This window comes from Myotis myotis, unplaced genomic scaffold (genome assembly GCF_014108235.1).
Source record: "Myotis myotis isolate mMyoMyo1 unplaced genomic scaffold, mMyoMyo1.p scaffold_m19_p_14, whole genome shotgun sequence".
Lineage (NCBI taxonomy): Eukaryota > Metazoa > Chordata > Mammalia > Chiroptera > Vespertilionidae > Myotis > Myotis myotis.
The window spans coordinates 1,898,661-1,917,135 of record NW_023416318.1 but is presented as its reverse complement, the minus strand read 5'-3'; the positions used below and the strand labels follow the sequence as shown (position 1 = coordinate 1,917,135).

At 48.3% G+C, this 18,475-nt stretch overlaps 2 protein-coding genes across 2 annotated transcripts in view; one reads left to right on the top strand and one right to left on the bottom strand.

Annotated features, from left to right (window-relative positions):
• Positions 1 to 5,592, top strand: part of DNAH6 (dynein axonemal heavy chain 6) — a 223,692-nt gene extending 218,100 nt beyond the window's left edge. Inside the window, exons 75-76 of the mRNA XM_036335492.1 lie at positions 2,803 to 3,025; positions 5,423 to 5,592. Coding sequence (XP_036191385.1) covers positions 2,803 to 3,025; positions 5,423 to 5,526 — 327 coding nt within the window. The 3' untranslated portion in view covers positions 5,527 to 5,592. The remainder of the gene's footprint in view (positions 1 to 2,802; positions 3,026 to 5,422) is intronic.
• A 2,628-nt stretch (positions 5,593 to 8,220) lies between these two features.
• TRABD2A (TraB domain containing 2A) lies at positions 8,221 to 17,819 on the bottom strand. Its single transcript, XM_036335504.1, is given in 8 exon segments — positions 8,221 to 8,231; positions 9,239 to 9,340; positions 9,343 to 9,382; positions 12,892 to 13,141; positions 13,143 to 13,290; positions 13,293 to 13,344; positions 13,347 to 13,417; positions 17,756 to 17,819. Coding segments are annotated over 8 exon segments (738 nt in total).
• Between the last annotated feature and the right edge of the window lie 656 nt (positions 17,820 to 18,475).

The window sequence follows — 18,475 nt, the reverse complement described above, 5'->3', positions numbered from 1 at the left end:
TCTGTCAGGGCCAGCAAGAGCACTGCTTGGCACTGCTGCTCTGAGTTGTTCCAAGTCCATATATTCTTCTCAATTCTTCCCGACTACGCCAGGCTGGTCCGTTCTTGAGCTCTGCCCACTGTTCTAACTGTTGGGAACTTAGTCCAAGTTCCTCCTTTATCCTCTGCTCACTAGTTACAGGTGTTGGGTCTCAGCCCCTCTGCCTGGGGCTGGACCTCCTTGGACACCGGGTCTTAGACCGAGAAGCCATGAGAGGTTGTGGGTGTAAGAATGAGTCTTTATTGCAGAAGCCAGTGGCCATAACTCATCAGACAAGATAGTCCTTTATAGCAAAGTCCATACAGACAGGCAGCCAGACGCTGGCTAGTGAATACGTATCTTTCCCATAAAGCAGCATCAGTCTCTGTACCCACAGCTATTATCGGAGCAGCCACACACTACCCGCTAGACTCACATCGTAGCAGCACCTGAGCTCCCCTGCCCAGCACACTGGCTGGTTAACATGGTAGCTTTATCTGAGCTCTCTATGAGCTCTTAGCCTTGATTGGTAGCAGTATCAGCTGTCAGCTCCGTCTGAGCTCTCTAGTCTCTCCTGCACACGTAGGTATATTGACAACAAGGCCTGTCACTCCCATTGTTCATGACTATCCGGGAACCCTGGCCTGGTTCCCACACCCTCTCCAGCTGTGTGTGCTAAAGCCATTACTATTATATCTGCACCTCAGTGTTTGTAAAATGGGGCTGATGCCACCATCTTCAGAATTGTAGTGCAGTGTAAACAAAACTGCAGATGTCATGTGACCCACACAATAAATATCATCATAAGATGAATTATCTGCATCATTCATCCAGCTGTCTCTTAGCAGAAGTGATACACTGGTTTCAATTAGTAATTGAAGAACTAATGTATCCGGACTGCCTGTTACAAGGGGTCCAGGCTGCCTGTCACTACTTCAGCCAATTAAGCAGAGACAGGGTTGAATCATATATGAGGAGCGTTTATTCCAATACTGCCCGCAGTAGGGGAGAGCAGCAGGTCACCCACAGAAATCTGCTCTGCCCTCCCCATAAGCCAGCTGCTTATATTGGATGGAAGGACAAAGATTACGTGGGAAAGTAGGAATGACAGCCATGGGAAAGTCAGCACGGTATAATTACAGGTTACAAGTCTGCAGGCTGGGGCCGGCGGGGGGTTGGGGGGGCAGAAGTGGGGGGGGGGACATCACAGAGGGCGGGTGCCTCTGGGTGCCCCGGGACCAGATAACAGGCAGTAGGGGCTGGGGTTGTAAAGAGCAGGTGCCTCCAGGACTAGGTTGTTTCAGCCACGAGGTTGTAAATCTTTCCATGATGATGGCAGTTCTCAAAACAGGAGGATGGACTGCATTCTGGTGTTAGAGCCCATATCCCAGGGCGTACAACTCCCAGCCAGGTTAGAATGTGCTTTCTCTAATCAGAACAAAACAGTCATGGTAACAGAGCATGATGAATATTCTTCCTTTATTTCTTGTAACAGCTAGTCCCCTATATTCTATTTCTGCCCCTAACACGAATAGGCATGCGCGAAGGGCTGTTTAAACTCTTTGCTCACACAGTTTACAAGCTTCCGAGAGAGGGTCTCAAAGTGGGGTTCCCAGACCAGCAGCAGCAGCATCGCCTGGGAACTTATTAGAAATGCAAACTCCAAGGACTCCTTCCAGGCCCACTGACTCAGAAATCTGTATATTTTAACATGTCCTCCATGGGGGTCTTAGCCCGCTAACCTTTGAGAACCACGGCTCTAGCATGTTAGTGATTCTCAACCTTGACTGCAGGTTAAAATCACCTGTAGTGCTATGTTCCAATGCCCAGGCCACATCTCAGTTAGATGAGGATCACCCCAAAACATTGGGCATCGATGTTTTATAAAGCTCCCCTGGTGATTCCTGTATGCAACCAGGGGTGTGAACCAACGCTGCCAAGCTGAGCTACCCAGCGTAGAGGCATGGAGATATTTAGGGGGAAAGGGAGCCTCTGACTCAAAGCCTCTGACTCGGTTCACCCCAGTGGGCCTTATATGTGTCATGAATTCAAAAATTTGCTCCAGATTGCTCTTGCCAATAACGTATCCACTAACCCAGTGGTCGGCAAACTCATTAGTCAACAGAGCCAAATATCAACAGTACAATGATTGAAATTTCTTTTGAGAGCCAAATTTTTTTAACTTAAAGTATATAGGTAGGTACATTGTTGTTAACTTAATTAGGATACTCCTAAGGCTTAGGAAGAGCCACACTCAAGGGGCCAAAAAGCTGCATGTGGCTCGCGAGCCGCAGTTTGCCAACCACGGCACTAATCAATCAGTGGAGTTGGGGTGAATGGCTTTTGCTAACTAAACCTGCCTTAAAATATCATGGTATTAGTAGGAACTGTTCCTGGGAAATTCTATCAGCATCCACTCTACTCAGATCTGCTCCCATAGCCTTGAAAGACCTTGCTGACAAATAACTGATGGTCATCACAGCCCTCTTATCCTACCTGCTTCCCATGAGGAGGGAAAAGTCTTAACATCATGAAGGGTTCTGAAGCACATGAAGGGTTTCCCAGGGGTATCGCCTATCAGACATGTTGATGGAGTATGCGGTTTGGTGTCAAGCTAAAAAAGCAAGTTATTTTACCTGTCGGAGCCTCTCGACAGTATTCTCCTCACGAGAATATGAGGAACAGCAGCAATCTGGTTCTCAGAATTAACTGAGGAGGATGTGGGGCCACAGCTACTAACCGCCTTCTCCTCTTCTCACCTGTAAACTTCTGGGTGTGTTTCAGTTGCCCTCTCCTGAGGATGGTGTTCTCGTTCATGGGATGTTCATGGATGCTTTCCGGTGGGACGATAAAGCGATGGTGATAGAAGATGCATTGCCCGGACAGATGAACCCAGTGCTGCCTGTGGTGCATTTTGAACCTCAACAAAATTACGACCCAAGCCCAGGACTTTATCAGTCCCCACTTTATAAAACAGGGGCCCGGGCAGGAACACTCTCAACCACAGGTAAGGATGCTCTGACCCTGGTACTAATAATGACCAAATGCAAACTACAGTCGAAGTCCAAACACTAAGCTCTCCCTTGGTCCAACTAGCTAGGCTTAAAATGAGGCCCACTTATACAAATTTACAAATGCTGTAAACTCTGTTTATTTTAATATGGAGTATGATTGGATATTTTAAAACCGATGATTGCTTCTATTAGTCTAATGAGTAGAAGATAGTTTATTGAGCAGTGACTTCTAATTTTTCAATGATGGCGTGAGTCGGCACTAAAAATCTCTCACCAAATCCACTGAGACTCATCAAAGAGATTTTAAAATAAATTATTAAATGGAATGTCAGGCTGCAAAAATGGAAATCTGAGTAGACCTGAAACTGAGATACGGCCCTGAAGAAAGGAACCAGACAGAAAGAGAGCTCTCTGAACAGATAAGCTGAAGAACTGAATGAAGACAGCGAAGGGTAAGCAAGGAGGATGAGCTGAGGAAATCCCTCAAAATTCACAATGCAATTTTTTAAAAAAGGAACACTGTGGGAAAAGCCGACATTCCCAACATTGATCTAGTAGGCAATCTGGGAGAAAGTAGAGAAAATGAAGAGTGATAATATTTTTTAAAATAATGGCCAATCATTGCCCAGAAAAGAAGAAACACTTGAGATCTCATATTAAGAGATCTCACAAAGTCTGTTAGGGAGAATTTTTTAAAACACAAATAAACAAATAATCAAATTTTTAAAAGTAACTTAGGTATATCAGAGTGATACTTAAGACTATCAGAGATGTCCGGCCGGTGTACTCAGTGGTTGAGTGTTCACCTATGAACCAGGAGCTCACTGTTCGATTCCAGGTCAGGGCACATGCCAGGATTGCGGGCTAGATCCCCAGTAGGAGGCGTGCTGGAGGCAGCTGATCAATGATTCTCTCATTGATATTTCTCTCTCTCTCTCTCCCTCTCCTTTCTTCTCTCTGAAATTAATAAAAACATATTTTTTAAAAAGACTATCAGAGATAAAATCCTCAAAGCAAGAGGTAAAACATATTAACCTGCTGAAATTAAAATTCCAGAGAATCAGATTGATAGACAACTCTCATGATCCACAATGCATATGAAAAGATAATAGAGAAACATCTTCAAAGGCCGGAGAAAATACAACTTTGAACCAAAATTGGAAATACAAGCAAATTTATCATCCAAAAGAGAAAGTGTGATAAAGACAATCTTAGACATACAAAGGCTCTAAATTAATAACCACTGGCCCTCTATTTAACACACACACATACACACACTTAAATCTTTCAAAGCTTGACCATAAAAATGATTTTAATAATAATTTAGAACTAAATTACCAAATGATAGAAATATGGGAGATGAAGCAGGGCAGAAAGAACTAAAAAAAAAATGCTTCCCTTTTGAATAGAGAATATAGATACTGACACTTATTTTTCTAATAAAATATTCAGTTAAAGTATGTTATGTAAGGGTAACATACAGAATAGAACTAAAATAGACACCCCTATCACCTGCATGATCTCCCACTCCTATTATAAATCTAAAAAGTATTAAGAAGCTAGGAGCCCTAGCTGGTTTGGCTCAGTGGATAGAACAGCCGTGGGCAAACTACGGCCCGCAGGCCGGATCCGGTCCGTTTGAAATGAATAAAACTAAAAAAAAAAAAAAGACCGTACCCTTTTATGTAATGATGTTTACTTTGAATTTATATTAGTTCACACAAACACTCCATCCATGCTTTTGTCCCGGCCCTCCGGTCCAGTTTAAGAACCCATTGTGGCCCTTGAGTCAAAAAGTTTGCCCACCCCTGGGATAGAACATCAGCCTGCGGACCAGAGTCCCAGGTTCAATTCTGGTCAAGGGCACATGCCCAGGATTGTGGGCTCGATCCTCAGTAGGGGGCATGCAGGAGGCAGCCAATCAATGATTCTCTGTCATCATTGATATTTCTATCTCTCTCTCCCTCTCTGTTCCTCTCTCAAATCAATAAAAATATATTTTAAAAAAGAATAAGAATAAGAAGAAGCTAGGAGATGCCTGGCTGGCCAGCGTAGCTCAGTGGTTAAGTGTCGACCTATGAGCCAGGAGGTCAGGGTTCAATTCCCGGTCAGGTACATGCCCAGGTTGTGGGCTCGATCCCCAGTGTGGGGCATGCAGGAGGCAGCCGATCAATGATTCTCATCATTGATGTGTCTCTCTCTCCCTCTCCCTTCATCTCTGAAATCAATAAAAATATATTTTAAACGGTGAATAAAATCACCACAGGGATGCTGTCAACAAAATCCAGACTCTGGAACACCCAGTTACCTTGACTCCTAGTGCCGTACTATTTGTATTAAGGGATTAGTCTTTAAGTAATGACCACGCTTTCTCCTGTATCCTTCACTAGGTCATTCAACCAACTTTGTGGTGACCATCCTTTTACCCTCCGAGAGGTCCAAAGATTACTGGATTGCCAAGGGCTCGGCTTTGCTCTGCCAGCTGAATGAGTGAAAGGGGCCGCTCGGTGCTGAAAAGGAAGCAGGCCAGGGCTCTTTGTAGGGAAGAGTCTGCGTAATTTATATGTTAGCAAAACAGCATTACTTCTGATCTGATTTAATGGTAGTAAGTGTGGCTTTTTACTTTTCTTATAATCTAAAATAAAGTGTTTGAGTTTTTCTTTCTGTTGGTAATTCAAGCTTTGATGTGAAAACAGTGGGTTCAGTTCCCACCTCTTCAACTTGCTCCCTCTTCCCCAAATGAAATCTAGGAAACTGCCCCTTAGTGACCTGGGGGACACCACTCCCTGCCCCCGCGGGCAGCCAGAACTCAGCACTTCCTTACCCACACAGGCTCCCTTCCTCATCACACAAATATGAAAGGCCTGGTATGCACTTCAGTCACATGGCCCCGGGTGATGATGAAGACCAGATTCTAGGCCAGACAAAGGCTCAGAGCCTTCATCATGGGAGGTTGATGCTGTGACCATGACAACTGGAAGCAAATGAGCCGGATGATAAGATCCTGGCCCACGGCGCCAGTTCCCGCACTCCCCATGGCTATATTACAACCCTTGGAAGAGCCTGTGCTTTCACCAAAGTGCAGGTGGTCCTGGCCAGTGCCCAGGAATTTTCCCTTCTGCTTTAGGGTGAACCTGTGAACACTGTCCAAGTGCCACCAGGTGGAAGAACGGGGTCAGTCATAGTGATCCAGTCCTCCCATTTACCTCCTCTCCCTCATGCCCATTCCTATCAAAGCAAAAAGCAGACTCAAGTCACAGAGCAGCAGGGAGCGCCTCTTGTACTCCTCTGAGTTCAGTGCAGAAGTCAGAAGCCACTCTTGGTGTTTCAAGCAGGAACAGGTGCTCACTAAGCTTTGGGAATGGCTGCAGCTGCTGAAGTCAGGGGTTGACAGTAGGCTCCCCAGCAGCTGCAATCCAAGGTCAGAAAGCGGCAGGAAACCATACAACTCACCAGTATACCAGGCTGGTGCGCAGCTGACTACACAGTGGGGTATAGAGCTTGGCCCCCGCACAAACCTGGCTCTGCTGGACCCTGCTCATAACTGCCACCACCACTGAAGAGAAAGCTCTTCTGCCCCCCTCAGCCCTCCAGCCTCACAAACATAAATCTCACTATGAGAATCTTAGTTATGGCAGCAAGGGAATCTGGAAACGGTTAGCCCTCCTGCCCCTGCAATACAGGGGGTGCAGAGGTGGTGGACATGGATCCTAAGGGTCATCACACCATTCTCTTTTCCATGAGACCCTCAAAGATCTCTGGGCCCAGGAAATGGCTGAGTGAACCCACAAGAAGGTCTCTGGCAAGGAAGGAAAGACCCAGGCCATCAAGCTACCCTAAACCAGGTGAGGAACAATGACGTCTGCTTCATGTCGGCCCCACCCAACTTCTAGGAAGACCCTCTGGGTTGCGAGCTACTAAGAGGCCCAGTAGGACCATAAGGAAACTGTGCCACAGCTGAGAGACCCTGGCCTGGACACATGGTGGGATCAGGGTGAGGGTGGGCGAAGGGAGGCCTTGATCAGCTGGGCAGGGCTAAAAGTTCCGATTTCAGACTAAACTGGGGCAGCTCTACTCTTCCTCGTTTTATATAGACATTTCCAATAAAATTTTATTTGTAAAAGACATAGACATATAAAATAAATACATAACAAGACAGGAGGGAGGGGGGGCAGCATTTGAAAACCCTTTCTTGCACCTGACAAAGCTACCCATCTTCACATGTCAGTGACACACTCAACATACTGCACATAATGACAGCACGTGTCAGGGTGCAGGAGGCAGTCTACTCACAGACCAGGAATAGAGAGGAACAGGACAAAGGCCCACAGCCTACTGACCCCCCGCATCCAGGTCAGGAGGAATAGGGAGAAGTCCGGGCTGTATCCTGGCTCTGATCAGCTATGTGACCTTTCATTTCCTTGTCAGTAAAGGAGAGGAAACACCCAGCTCACAGGCTGGTTTGGAGGATTAACTAAGAGTCGGTGTGAGCCTGGCCTCCACCTGAAAACCCGTCAATCATTGTTCTTTTCCTCCCCTGAAGTGTGAGCAGCACAGTGTGATGACAGCACCTGCTCTCGGCCCTCACTGTGCATCCGAACCTCAGGGAGATATTTTTAAAATACTGATTCCTGCCCGGCCAGTATGCTCAGTGGTTGAGCATCGACCTATGAACCAGGGGGGTCACTGTTCGATTCCTGAACATGCCTGGGTTGCAGGCTCAATCCCCAGTGTGGGCTGTGCAGGAGGCAGCCCATCAATGATTTTCCCTCATCATTGGTGTTTCTATCTCTATCTCTCTCTCCCTCCCCCTCTGAATCAATAAAAAATATATATTTAAAAAATACTGATTCCTGACCTCTCTTCCTTCAGGGACAGGTGTCAGGACTAAAAGACAGAATCCCGGAGCCTAGGACAACCAGCAACACACACACACAGACACACACACACACACACACACACAGCGCGCGCGCGCGCACGGCACACACACAAAGGCAGGGCCCTCTCCAGCACCCCTAAGGGCAGTGTCAGACTCCAGTCCAGTCAGTCAGCCTGGGACTAGGGCTGAGAAGGGCCAAGGGACTCAGCCCAGACTGCCTTCTGGAGCACACAGTCCAATGGATGAGGAAAAGCCCACAGCCCCCTCCCCCCCACCAAAACCAGCAGAGAACAACTAAGGGCCAAGCCCTCACTCCAAAGCTAAAGGAGAACAGAAGGAAGAGACAGGTGGAGGCCTGAGCTACAGAACTTGAGGTTGGAAGACTGTGCTGCATCACTCACTCTGCCACTGTGAAGGTGCTTTTCTCCAAGTCCCCATTTTACTGGTAAAAAACAAACAAACAAGAAACCACACACACACAAACGACAACAACAACAACAGAAAACGAATGAGGTGACCTGTCCATGTTTATGACATTATAGAAGAATTGTAAGGAGAAAGCCTAGGTCAGCAACTGCTCCTTCTGCACACATCCAGCCTCTGGTATTTCTTTCTTTCTTTTCTTTTTTAATTTAAATTCTTTTTTGAGTCTCCTTTCTCCCCCATTAACCTCTCCCTGGCCGCTCCCATCCCCCAGCACATGCCCTCACCCCCTGCTGTCTGTGTCCGTTGGCTATGCTCATATGCATGCATACAAGTTCTTTGGTTGCTCTCTTACCCCTTCACCCACCGCCTTCCCTCATAGGTTGGACAGTCTATTCGATGCTTCTCAGCCTCTGGTATTTCTGTCCTTAAGCCCAGAGGCTCCTTGAGAAGAGGAGAGAATTATTTCTAAAAGCTCACAAAAGGCAATAATTTTCCAAGTCTGTCTGAATGTACATAGTTAATAATAGTTAATGGTTAGTAATAGCTGATGTACCAGCCCCAGGCCTTACACTTAGGAGGCTCAGAGTCAGGTAGGAGAGAGAAGACAGACACATTTTAGTGGAAGTTTTAAAAGTGAAAGGTGCCAGAAAGAAGCTGGGACTCAGTGCTGAGTTAGGAAGAGAGAGGAATGCCTTCCAACAGGAAAGTGTTGTCAGGAGCCCCTTGCGGTGAGAGAGCCCACCCAGCAACGGTTCGGCCACCCTGGACAATCAGCATGGCTGACTTTGCAACTGCAAAAAGTCCAAGCTGTCATCTCACTCCTCGCAGGGGCCACCTGAGCATTCCCTGCACGGGAGAAGCACCAGAGGCAGGGCCTAACCAGAGGTAACCAGCAACTCACCAGCTCCAAAGACAAAGAAAAAGCCTTTGTCGGAGAACTCCTCCAAAAGGGCCTTCACCCACTCCCCCATCCTCTCATTCCACTTGTAGATGAGCTCCTGGAGTAATTGTCAATCTCCCGAGCAGTGATGAGTTCCTTAGGAACCTCCACCAAAATAAAGAGAAAAAAATTAAGGACAGTCCAGCTGGTGTGGCTCAGTGTTTGAGCATCCACCTATGAACCAGGAGGTCAAGTTCAATTCCCGGTCAGGGCACATGCCCAAGTTGGGGGCTCCATCCCTAGTGTGGGGTGTGCAGGAGGCAGTCGATCAATGATTTGTGCCACACCCGCACAGCCAAGGGTGAACCTGAGTGGGGGCTGCTGAAAGGCTTAGAAAAGACAGACAAGAGAATGAAAGCTGGGTCTCGGTGGAACGCTGCTTCTCTGAGAGCCAGCGACAACACTCACAAGCCGTGTCTTTATTTTATAGCAGATGCCACATGCAAAGGAGGGGCATGATCACGATGTTTACAACATTCTTGTGGGTTTCAGTCCCACTCAACTACATGCACCTGAACTCTATCACTCAGGCACGTGGGGCCACGTGTTCGGACCATAGGGTCCAGCTTACAACTACAGCTGTTGGCTATAATTGTGCTGGGAGGGCCCTGCCCTCCAAGCTGGGACTTGCACATGGCCCTGAGAGAACTGTGCCCTCTCATTAGTCCAAATGAAAAGTGAGAGGAGAAAAGGCAGAAAGGGAGGGCTGTGGGGGCAGAGGAGTCTGGCTCTGATCACACTTCCAATCCCTATAGTCCAAAACACTGTAGCCGCGCCCCACAATGATTCTCTCTCATCAATGACATTTCTATCTCTCCCTCTCCCTTTCTCCCTGAAATCAATGAGAATTAAAAAAAAAAAATTAGGGGCAACAGAGTTATGAATGAAGTTGCTTAATTTGAGCATCAAATCATGAACCAAGAGGGTCAAGATGCAGTCAAAGAGGAGGAGGAAGTGATGTGCCATTCTTGGAGTGAGTCTCCTGCGTGCTGCTTCTCAAACTGCAGTAGCATTCTATGAAACCCAAATGACAGACATTACATGCAGTGCACTGAAAGGACTAGTGGGCTATTTACAACTGTGTTTCTACTCCATTTCAATGATTCTGTTTGATGCCATCTATATATATAAAAGCCTACGTGACCATTACAACCAAATGACCGGAACAACCGGCCGACCAGTCGCTATGATGTGCACTGACCACCAAGGGGCAAACACTCAACACAGGAGCTGCACTCTGGTGGTCAGTGCACTCCCACAGTCAACCTCCTGCAGCCCCTCCCCCCACCACCTAACCTCCATGGCCCCTCCCCTCAACCAGCCGCCCCCCCCCCGCCATGGCCCTGATGGGGGACCAGCCAGCCAACGTCTCGTGGTCCCTCCCCCCTGCCGGCTGGCCCCGCTATAGGCCTCAATCGCCAGCCAAGCCAAGGGACCCCACCCATGCACAAATTTGTGCACCGGGCCTCTAGTGTGTTTATATAAGGAGACCATATTTTGGCATAACACACCCATAGTTTTAATTTATTTTAATTCACACATGCTTTGTTAATAAAAATAATTTTACATAGTTAATATTTTAGAATCAATAATTACGATTCTACTCCCAAATGCATGGAATTTCTATAAACATTCAACTGTGTTATAAATTCCATTAATATCCAACTGTTTTGTAAATTCCATACACTTAAATTTTCATTATTTCCTCCAATTCCTATTTCCCCCTCTTGCTTTCTCCAATGTCCTTTCCCCTCCTGCCAAATATTTCACCTGATTCTAGTACACGAGTTGGCTAATTTCAGTATTTACACCAAAATTGTGACAATCAGGGTGGTTCTTGCCACATAGGGGCTATAGGTGGGGCTGGCACATTGGGTTCTCTCCTCAGCCCATTGGCTATCGGCTTCCCAATCCTGGGCCTCCTCACCCCTTCTCTTCTAGCCAGCATCTAACCAGGTTAACCATTACCTTAGTCACACGTAGACTTAGGTATCTATGCTGCCTGCCTCTCCTATCCCCAGCAGCCTCTCAGAGACCTCCCACAACCCCTAGATTCTATGGCACTGCCATCAGTTTCCATTTTATGGATAAGAGATCTACCTCTTTTAGCCATTCCCTTAAAATGATATCCTTTTGTTTTCAAATCAAAAGCCTCATCTTCTCCTTTAGCAGCTTCTTTTTAATTATGTCGTTTATATAAGATCCTTGTGTCCCGTTCCCCAAATCTCTTCCCTTCAGCAGAACACTCCCTCTGTACCAGCCACCCCACACAGGCTCCCAGAGATGTCCACTGCCATTCTGCTCCACCTTCTTAATGCCTGACATGACCTGAGACCTGCACCACGCCTCCCTGGCCAGCCGGCCCTCACTCCCCAGTGGCAGACACACTCCCTATATCCCACACCACCCGCAGGCCCTGAGCAGGGCAGGCATGGAGGAGCCCCAGGAAAGAAATGTCCTAGACATCTGTCCCCTACCTGCTCCATCAGCCTCACCATTTGCCTATATAATCTCCAAATCCCCCACCGCGTTAACTTTTCTCTACCGCTTCCACTTTTAATTTCCCAATTGCCCCTGATCTTCCTCCCCATTTCCCCCATTTACCAGGAACGTACATGGGAATTATCACCTCATAAACTCTGCTGTTGCTTCTGTAGTCAATTTCTTGTTTTCCCTTTTCTCTTGCTTGCTGTGCCTGGCGTGCCACACCTACCACTGTAGACTCTCTAGAAAGCTCATTATGTCTTTTGACACTTGTGGGGTGAGGTTGGCTTCAGCCTTTCCTTCGTTTTCCCTCTCCCCCGTGCTGCCATGCCCTTTTCGCCTCTTATTTTCACTCCCGTTTCCTTAGGATGGGTCCCCAGACCTGGACAGCTTCACTCGCACCCACCAGCTCCTTTTTCTCTTTTCCCAGTGCCCTCCTGTATGAGGACACTGATTCTGGCGGGTGGAGGCAACACACTCCCTTATCTCAGAAGCTGAGCTGGCACTTGCCACTTCCACATGACCTGGGGGGTGTCGGGGAGAAGCCATGGTTTGCCCCACGGGAAGCTTGTTAATAAAAACATAACAAATACCCATCCACCTCCCTCCTGCAGGGAGGCTGCAGTCCTCTGTGTCCTTCCCCTTGATGGCCCACAGGTGGCACTGTCCTGTGTGAACACACTGCACAGCTTGGCCAGGCCCTGCAATGCTGCAGGATGGGGTCTGCGTCCCTATGCTGGTAGCCTTCCCGGCTGCTATGCCCACCCCTGAAGGAGCACATGGACACTTGAGTGGCATCATGCTCACGTGTTCCTGGAAGCCGCTAAAAGCTGCAGGAAAAGGTTTGCTCCATCATTTCTCAAAAATGTCAAAGCCAGGAGGCTTTCAGACTTGGCTGCCTTCCCCTCCCGAGGCTGATTCATGCTGCCTGCTGCCTCAGCCATGAGGCCTGATGGGAATCACGGAAGCTGCGTCCTTTGACTAGGATCCTGGGATTAACTTTAATAGATGCCCCTCTCAGTTCTGAAGTTTCATAAAGAATGTGTTTTCTAGCTGCAGCGTCTCATTCAACATCTATCTCTACCCAATGTTATTTTGAGAGCCCATCGTGACCTTAATCCTTTGTGTACAGGAAGTGCAGGTGTCCACAGGCGGTCTTTGTTCTTGTGTTCAGATGCCTGCTGAGCTGGGCAGAGGACAAGGGCCCTCGGCTGGGCGCTGTGATGGCTGAAGATGACGGAGCTGAGGTCCCCGCAGTTACACTGTTTGATGAGATCCTCCGTGGTGTAGGGATGTGAAGACTGCCTGCTCACAGGCTCTCCTGTTCGAAGCAGAAATGGTCTGGAAGAGAGTGGAGAAAGCACAGGCCCTTTAAGTTCACATCATTAGCTGCGGTCTCATTTCTTTGGTCTGTGTTTGATAATGGCCTCACCTCTGTGATGCTGATTTTTTTTTTTTTTATGCTGCTATTTTAAAAGGGAACATAGATTCCTGGTTCGTGTCCAAAGAAAAGGACAGTCCTGCCAGCCAGCCGCCATCAGATCACTCCTGGGGAAGTACCTTAAGAGGGACACAGACAACCTGGAACTCCCCCATAAGAATGACTGAGAGGTGAGGAGACCCAAAGAGCTAGCTTATGAGGAATGGCTGAAGAAGCTGGGAGGAGAGGGAGGGGCTGGGGCACACAGACACATGAATGGGTTTCGGTTACATGAAGGACTGGACAAGAATATATACACAATATACACAAGTCTTTTCTAACCATCAGTGTGGCATTTGCTGGCTAATGGATTCATTGGGTCCAAGGGATGTTAATGGAAGTCACTGTGTTAAAAAGGGATATGAGAGCAAAACAAAATCAAATAGGTTTTATCTGCTCGTGGTTTCTCAGTCTTTGCTACACTAACATGTGATGTGTTTCTCCTCAAGGGGGAGAGAGGATGCTGGGTTCCCCAACTTATTTGAGTAAACATCACAAGACAAGGGTTCGCTGGAACATCTTGTGGGAAAAGCCCAAATTCAAGGAATTTTACAAAGCAGGGAATTCTCCGTGGTACTGGAGAGCTTGGTCAGAGGGGGGGAGGGAGATTCTGGCCCCAGGCGGGAATTGGGGCTGGCACCCTGTAGGAGGCTCTGACAACACTGAAGATGCTGTAGCATTTTCTCTCCCCAAAACCTTGTGCCAATTTGAACTCTAAGGACGTGTTTCTGGACAAAAGGGGTTCATTTGCCTTCACACATCAAAGCCAATAAGAAACAAACGGGAATTTGCAGCAAAGAACGTAGCGTTTATTTTCAGGAAGTGGCCCAGGCCCAGAGACAGGTTAGCTCGTGCTCAAAGGCCTGGCTCCACAGTGGCTTCCTGGAACCGGTTCTACGGGGGATTCACTAATCACAGTGACTAAGGGAGTTAGGGTCGTGGTCGTCTACTGGTTGGGCTGTGCTAGGGTAGGGGTAGTTGATCAGTGCACGTGGTTCTGATGTCAGCCATGATGTGGCTTCACGGTCTGGTTTCACCGCTTTTCTGGGCCTGGAGCTGAAACACAACTGAAGCCTGGATGTTACCTTTACTTTGACTGAAACTCTTGTCTCTGTGGTCAGCAGACCCAAGGCTTTGCTCCTAAGATTATCTGATGCTGATCAGAACCTCCTTGTCCTGAGGCTTGATGCTTAAGGGAGTGATTATGCAAGAAGAAGGAGGCAGGTGAGTCAGGATGAGGAAGCCAGTTTGAATCAAAAGGAAAGATAGGAGGAAAGGTCCTATTAAAGAAATAACGTTTCTATGCCCTTACACAAGAACCTTCGCCAAGTCCAGGTGATTTAAATGTAAGTCCTGGATTAAGGAGCCATCCTATACAATAATCCTATACAATAAAAGGGTAATATGCAAACTGACCCTAACAGCTGAATGACGTGCTATGATGCGCACTGACCACCAGGGGGCAGACACTCAACACAGGAGCTGCCCCCTGGGGGTCAGTGCACTCCCACAGGGGGAGCTCCGCTCAACCACAAGCCGGACTGAGGGCTGCGAGTGCAGCGATGGTGGCGGGAGCCTCTTAGGGAGCTGGCCTAAGCCATCAGTCAGACATCGCCCAAGGGCTCCCGGACTGCAACAGGGCACAGGTCGGGCTGAGAGACCCCACCCCCAGTGCATGGGCCTCTAGTGTAAAATAGGTATCATTGAATGTCTTTAAAACACTCCAAATGGAATAGGTGTCAGGAGGCCTGAAGGCTATGCAACTGAAACAAATGGTCCAAGTGGAAGTTGGGTTGGGAAGGCCTTGGTAGACACATCACCTTCAGACTCAAAGATGGATAAACGGTCGTTTTAGCTCTGATATATAACAAAATACCACGGCTTAAACAATGGACACTTATTTCCCACAGTTTTGAAGGGAGAAGTCCAAGATCAAGGTGCTGGCTAATTTCTGTTGAGGACACCCTTTCTGGCTTTAGACAGCCACCTTCTCTCTGTATCCTCACATGGCAGAGAGAGAGACATAAGAGAGGAGCCACAAACATTCATTCCCTAACAAGGCATGAGATTGAATAATCAGAGGAGAACTGATCTCGGACTGGGCCATGATAAACTGCTTACTAATTTTAAGAGACCAGGAAAACAGTCAGGCACTCTCCACCACAGCACACGGGCACGAGTCATGTGGCCAAGCATGAGGCCAAACTGAAGGGACAGGAGTAATTGTCAGTGGGCTGAGCTTGGAGCCAAAGGCAGGAGGACAGTGAGCAGGCTGAGATCAGAGGCAGCGGGTGGGGTTGGGTGTTTTCCCTGACAGCCACACTAAGGGAAGAGCTGTCTGCTAAAGAGCGTGGTCCTAGGGCCCGGCTGGCGTGGCTCAGTGGTTGAGCATCGACCTATTGAACCAGGAGGTTGTGGTTCGATTCCTGGTCAGGACACATGCCCAGGTTGCAGGCTCGATCCCAGTGTGGAGCATGTAGGAGGCAGCAAATCAATGATTCTCTCTCATCATTGAGGTTTCTAGCTCGCTCGCTCTCTCCCTCTCCCTTCCTCTCTGAAATCAATAAAAAAAATATATTGAAAACAAAAAAGAATGTGGTCCTAGGAGAAAGGGCTGGGAGGAACAGGAGTCTGACTCTACTTGGGGGCCCAGCCCCCAAGCCCCCCAGCAAGGACTCCCTTTTTGGTCTCTCTGAGCTCAGGACATCATCAGTGGTCACCCGTGAATGACCCGAGGCCCTGGGACTATCAGCATTGGCTTGTTTGCTGGATATAGGTTTCTACAAATGCAGCATTTGGTAGATATCCTGACCAATGCCTGATTTTCAGGAAGAAAATGAAGTCATTAGCAGAATTTCTAGATACAGGAAAGCCATTTTCTTGCTATACTCATATGTCACCCACTTCTAGAATCTCATCTTCAGTTCCAGCAGCTATTTTTAGTGTAGAGTTCCCAGGCATTCAGCAACAATATCAAGCATAGACTCAAGAGCTGGAAGGTTGGGAGGGAGGGAGTCAAAGAAGATAGATTAAGGGAAGAACATTTCTCGCCTTCAACTATTTTAAAAGAGATCATGGTGGCAGTTTGTGAAACTGGCAGGAAAGTAGATTTTGACATCTACCAAGAAAAACCTTCCTGGTGATTAGAAGTGTCACAGAAGTCATACATTTCCTGTAACTGGAAGTGATCAGAGATGAGACCACCACCTTCTGGGCCCATTCCTGACTTGTGTGCCTGGCAGAGCTACTGGATCTTCATTCTGTTCTCTGTAATAGCACTCCTCAAGTTTAATATGCAATGAACCATCTGGCAATTACTAAATTGCAGACTAATTCAAGAGCTGGGGGAAAGATCTGAGACTCTGCATGTCTAACAAGCTCGCAGGGGATACCAACGCTGTGCTCCTGCATGCCTCTTTATTCCTGCTCCACAGCCCCACCTCCTCTCGTTCCCTCTCTTTCTGTCGGTTACACCCAGGAGACCTCAGAAACTACCTCCAGTGGTGAGTACTGAGGGGCCTTCAGAAGCCCCCCGACCCCACTAGGGATGAAAGCCACAGCCCCTTGCCCACATCCCCAGGTCCATACTGCCTCTTCCCCCTCTGCCAAGGCATCTGCCTCATTTCCAGGGGCCAGGGAGGAGGTTCAGGGACACAGGCTGGGGAGTCATGGCAATGTGACTCCACTGTGAATCATCTCTGTGTTGTCCACTGGTGTTGGGTCCCAGCTCCTTCGCTAGGGACGGGACCTCCTTGGACACTAGGAATTGGACAAAGACACAAGTAGCTGCTGTGTCATTGCCTTTGCACAAGCATGTGGCAATTGGGCCTTTAACATCTGGCTTTGTCCCACCACTTTCACAGATCCCAGGCCCTGTCCTAGGCACTGCCTTACTTACCTCAGGCTTCTATACAGTCACAGGTCTCACCACCCCCTCTCTCGCTGCTTGACTTCCACCTCAGCCAAGCCGGCCATAGCCATAGTAACTTCATGTATACGGGAGTCTACCAAAGGGGTCAGAATAGCCACCAGCAAACCCAACACTGCTGGAGGGACTGCAGCAAGAATTAAGTCTTTCATGCATGTTGTAAAACACTCACCAACAGGACCTCGGGTATTCAAATTAAACATGGCTTGTCTCATGCCCAGTTCCCATATGACTTGCTCTAAATCTACATACGTAGTTCATTTACTCAAGATTTCTGGCAGTTCTCCTGCGTCCTGCCTAATGCTTCAAGATGCCGCCATTAACCAGTCCATCAGGGAGTGTCCTCCCTGTCCAGCTCCCAATGGTGACTGATCTGTAGTGGTCGTCACAAGGAGGGATGTGTGTTATGGAGGCTAACTTTTCCAATTCGGTCAGAGACAGCTGCAAGTTATCTGCACCATCATACCACAGCCCTAGGAGCTACGCGGCTTTATTTTCCTAATTCTCCGAGGGCTGCCTGCCGCTGCTCTTTAGGGATCTGGTCCATCAGGGGTAACAATGCCTTCTCCCACGCCACCGGCGTTACCTTGACCTGCTCCCAATCCTCCAGGGGGGCCGAAGACATCAGGACCGCCTCTACCTGATACCATAGTCCGGTCAGAGGCCACATGTCCTCCAACAGGGCAGACAGGACACTTACTCCAGAATCCTGTTCGGGGACGCCAGCTGTTGGGTCCCAGCTCCTTCGCTAGGGACGGGACCTCCTTGGACGCGGGAACTGGGCAAAGACCGAGCAGCCGCAGGCCGATGGGACATGCTTTATTGCAGACAAAGCAGCCAGCCACCGGCTGTTCGGTAGCGCATGTTATACTACCTCAGACAACAGAGGCTTCTTGCCAAGGAGTGACATCAGTGTTACATGAACTAGTTACATACTCTAAAGGTGCGCCTGTGCGGCGCGGACAGGACAGCTGCTGTGTCATTGCCTTGGCACATGCGTGTGGCAAATGGGCCTGTAACATCTGGCGTGCTCTGGTCGGGGTCCCCACAGCTGGGCACAGAGAAATGGCCTCTAGATGTTGGTTGGGTGGATGGGTGGAGGAAAATAAGTTAACAATTGAATTGAAATAAATAACGTTAGGCTATAAACTATCTCCTTCCAAGCTACATAGCTTCCAAGTTGTTCCCTCCTTCACCTGGCGCAGGTGATGGGCTAATGTCCACCCTGTGACCCTGGAATGAGGCCACAGGACCATCAGCCATCAGTGTGTCTTCCCAGGGCTCGGGACTATGGCCCCAGGCCCTG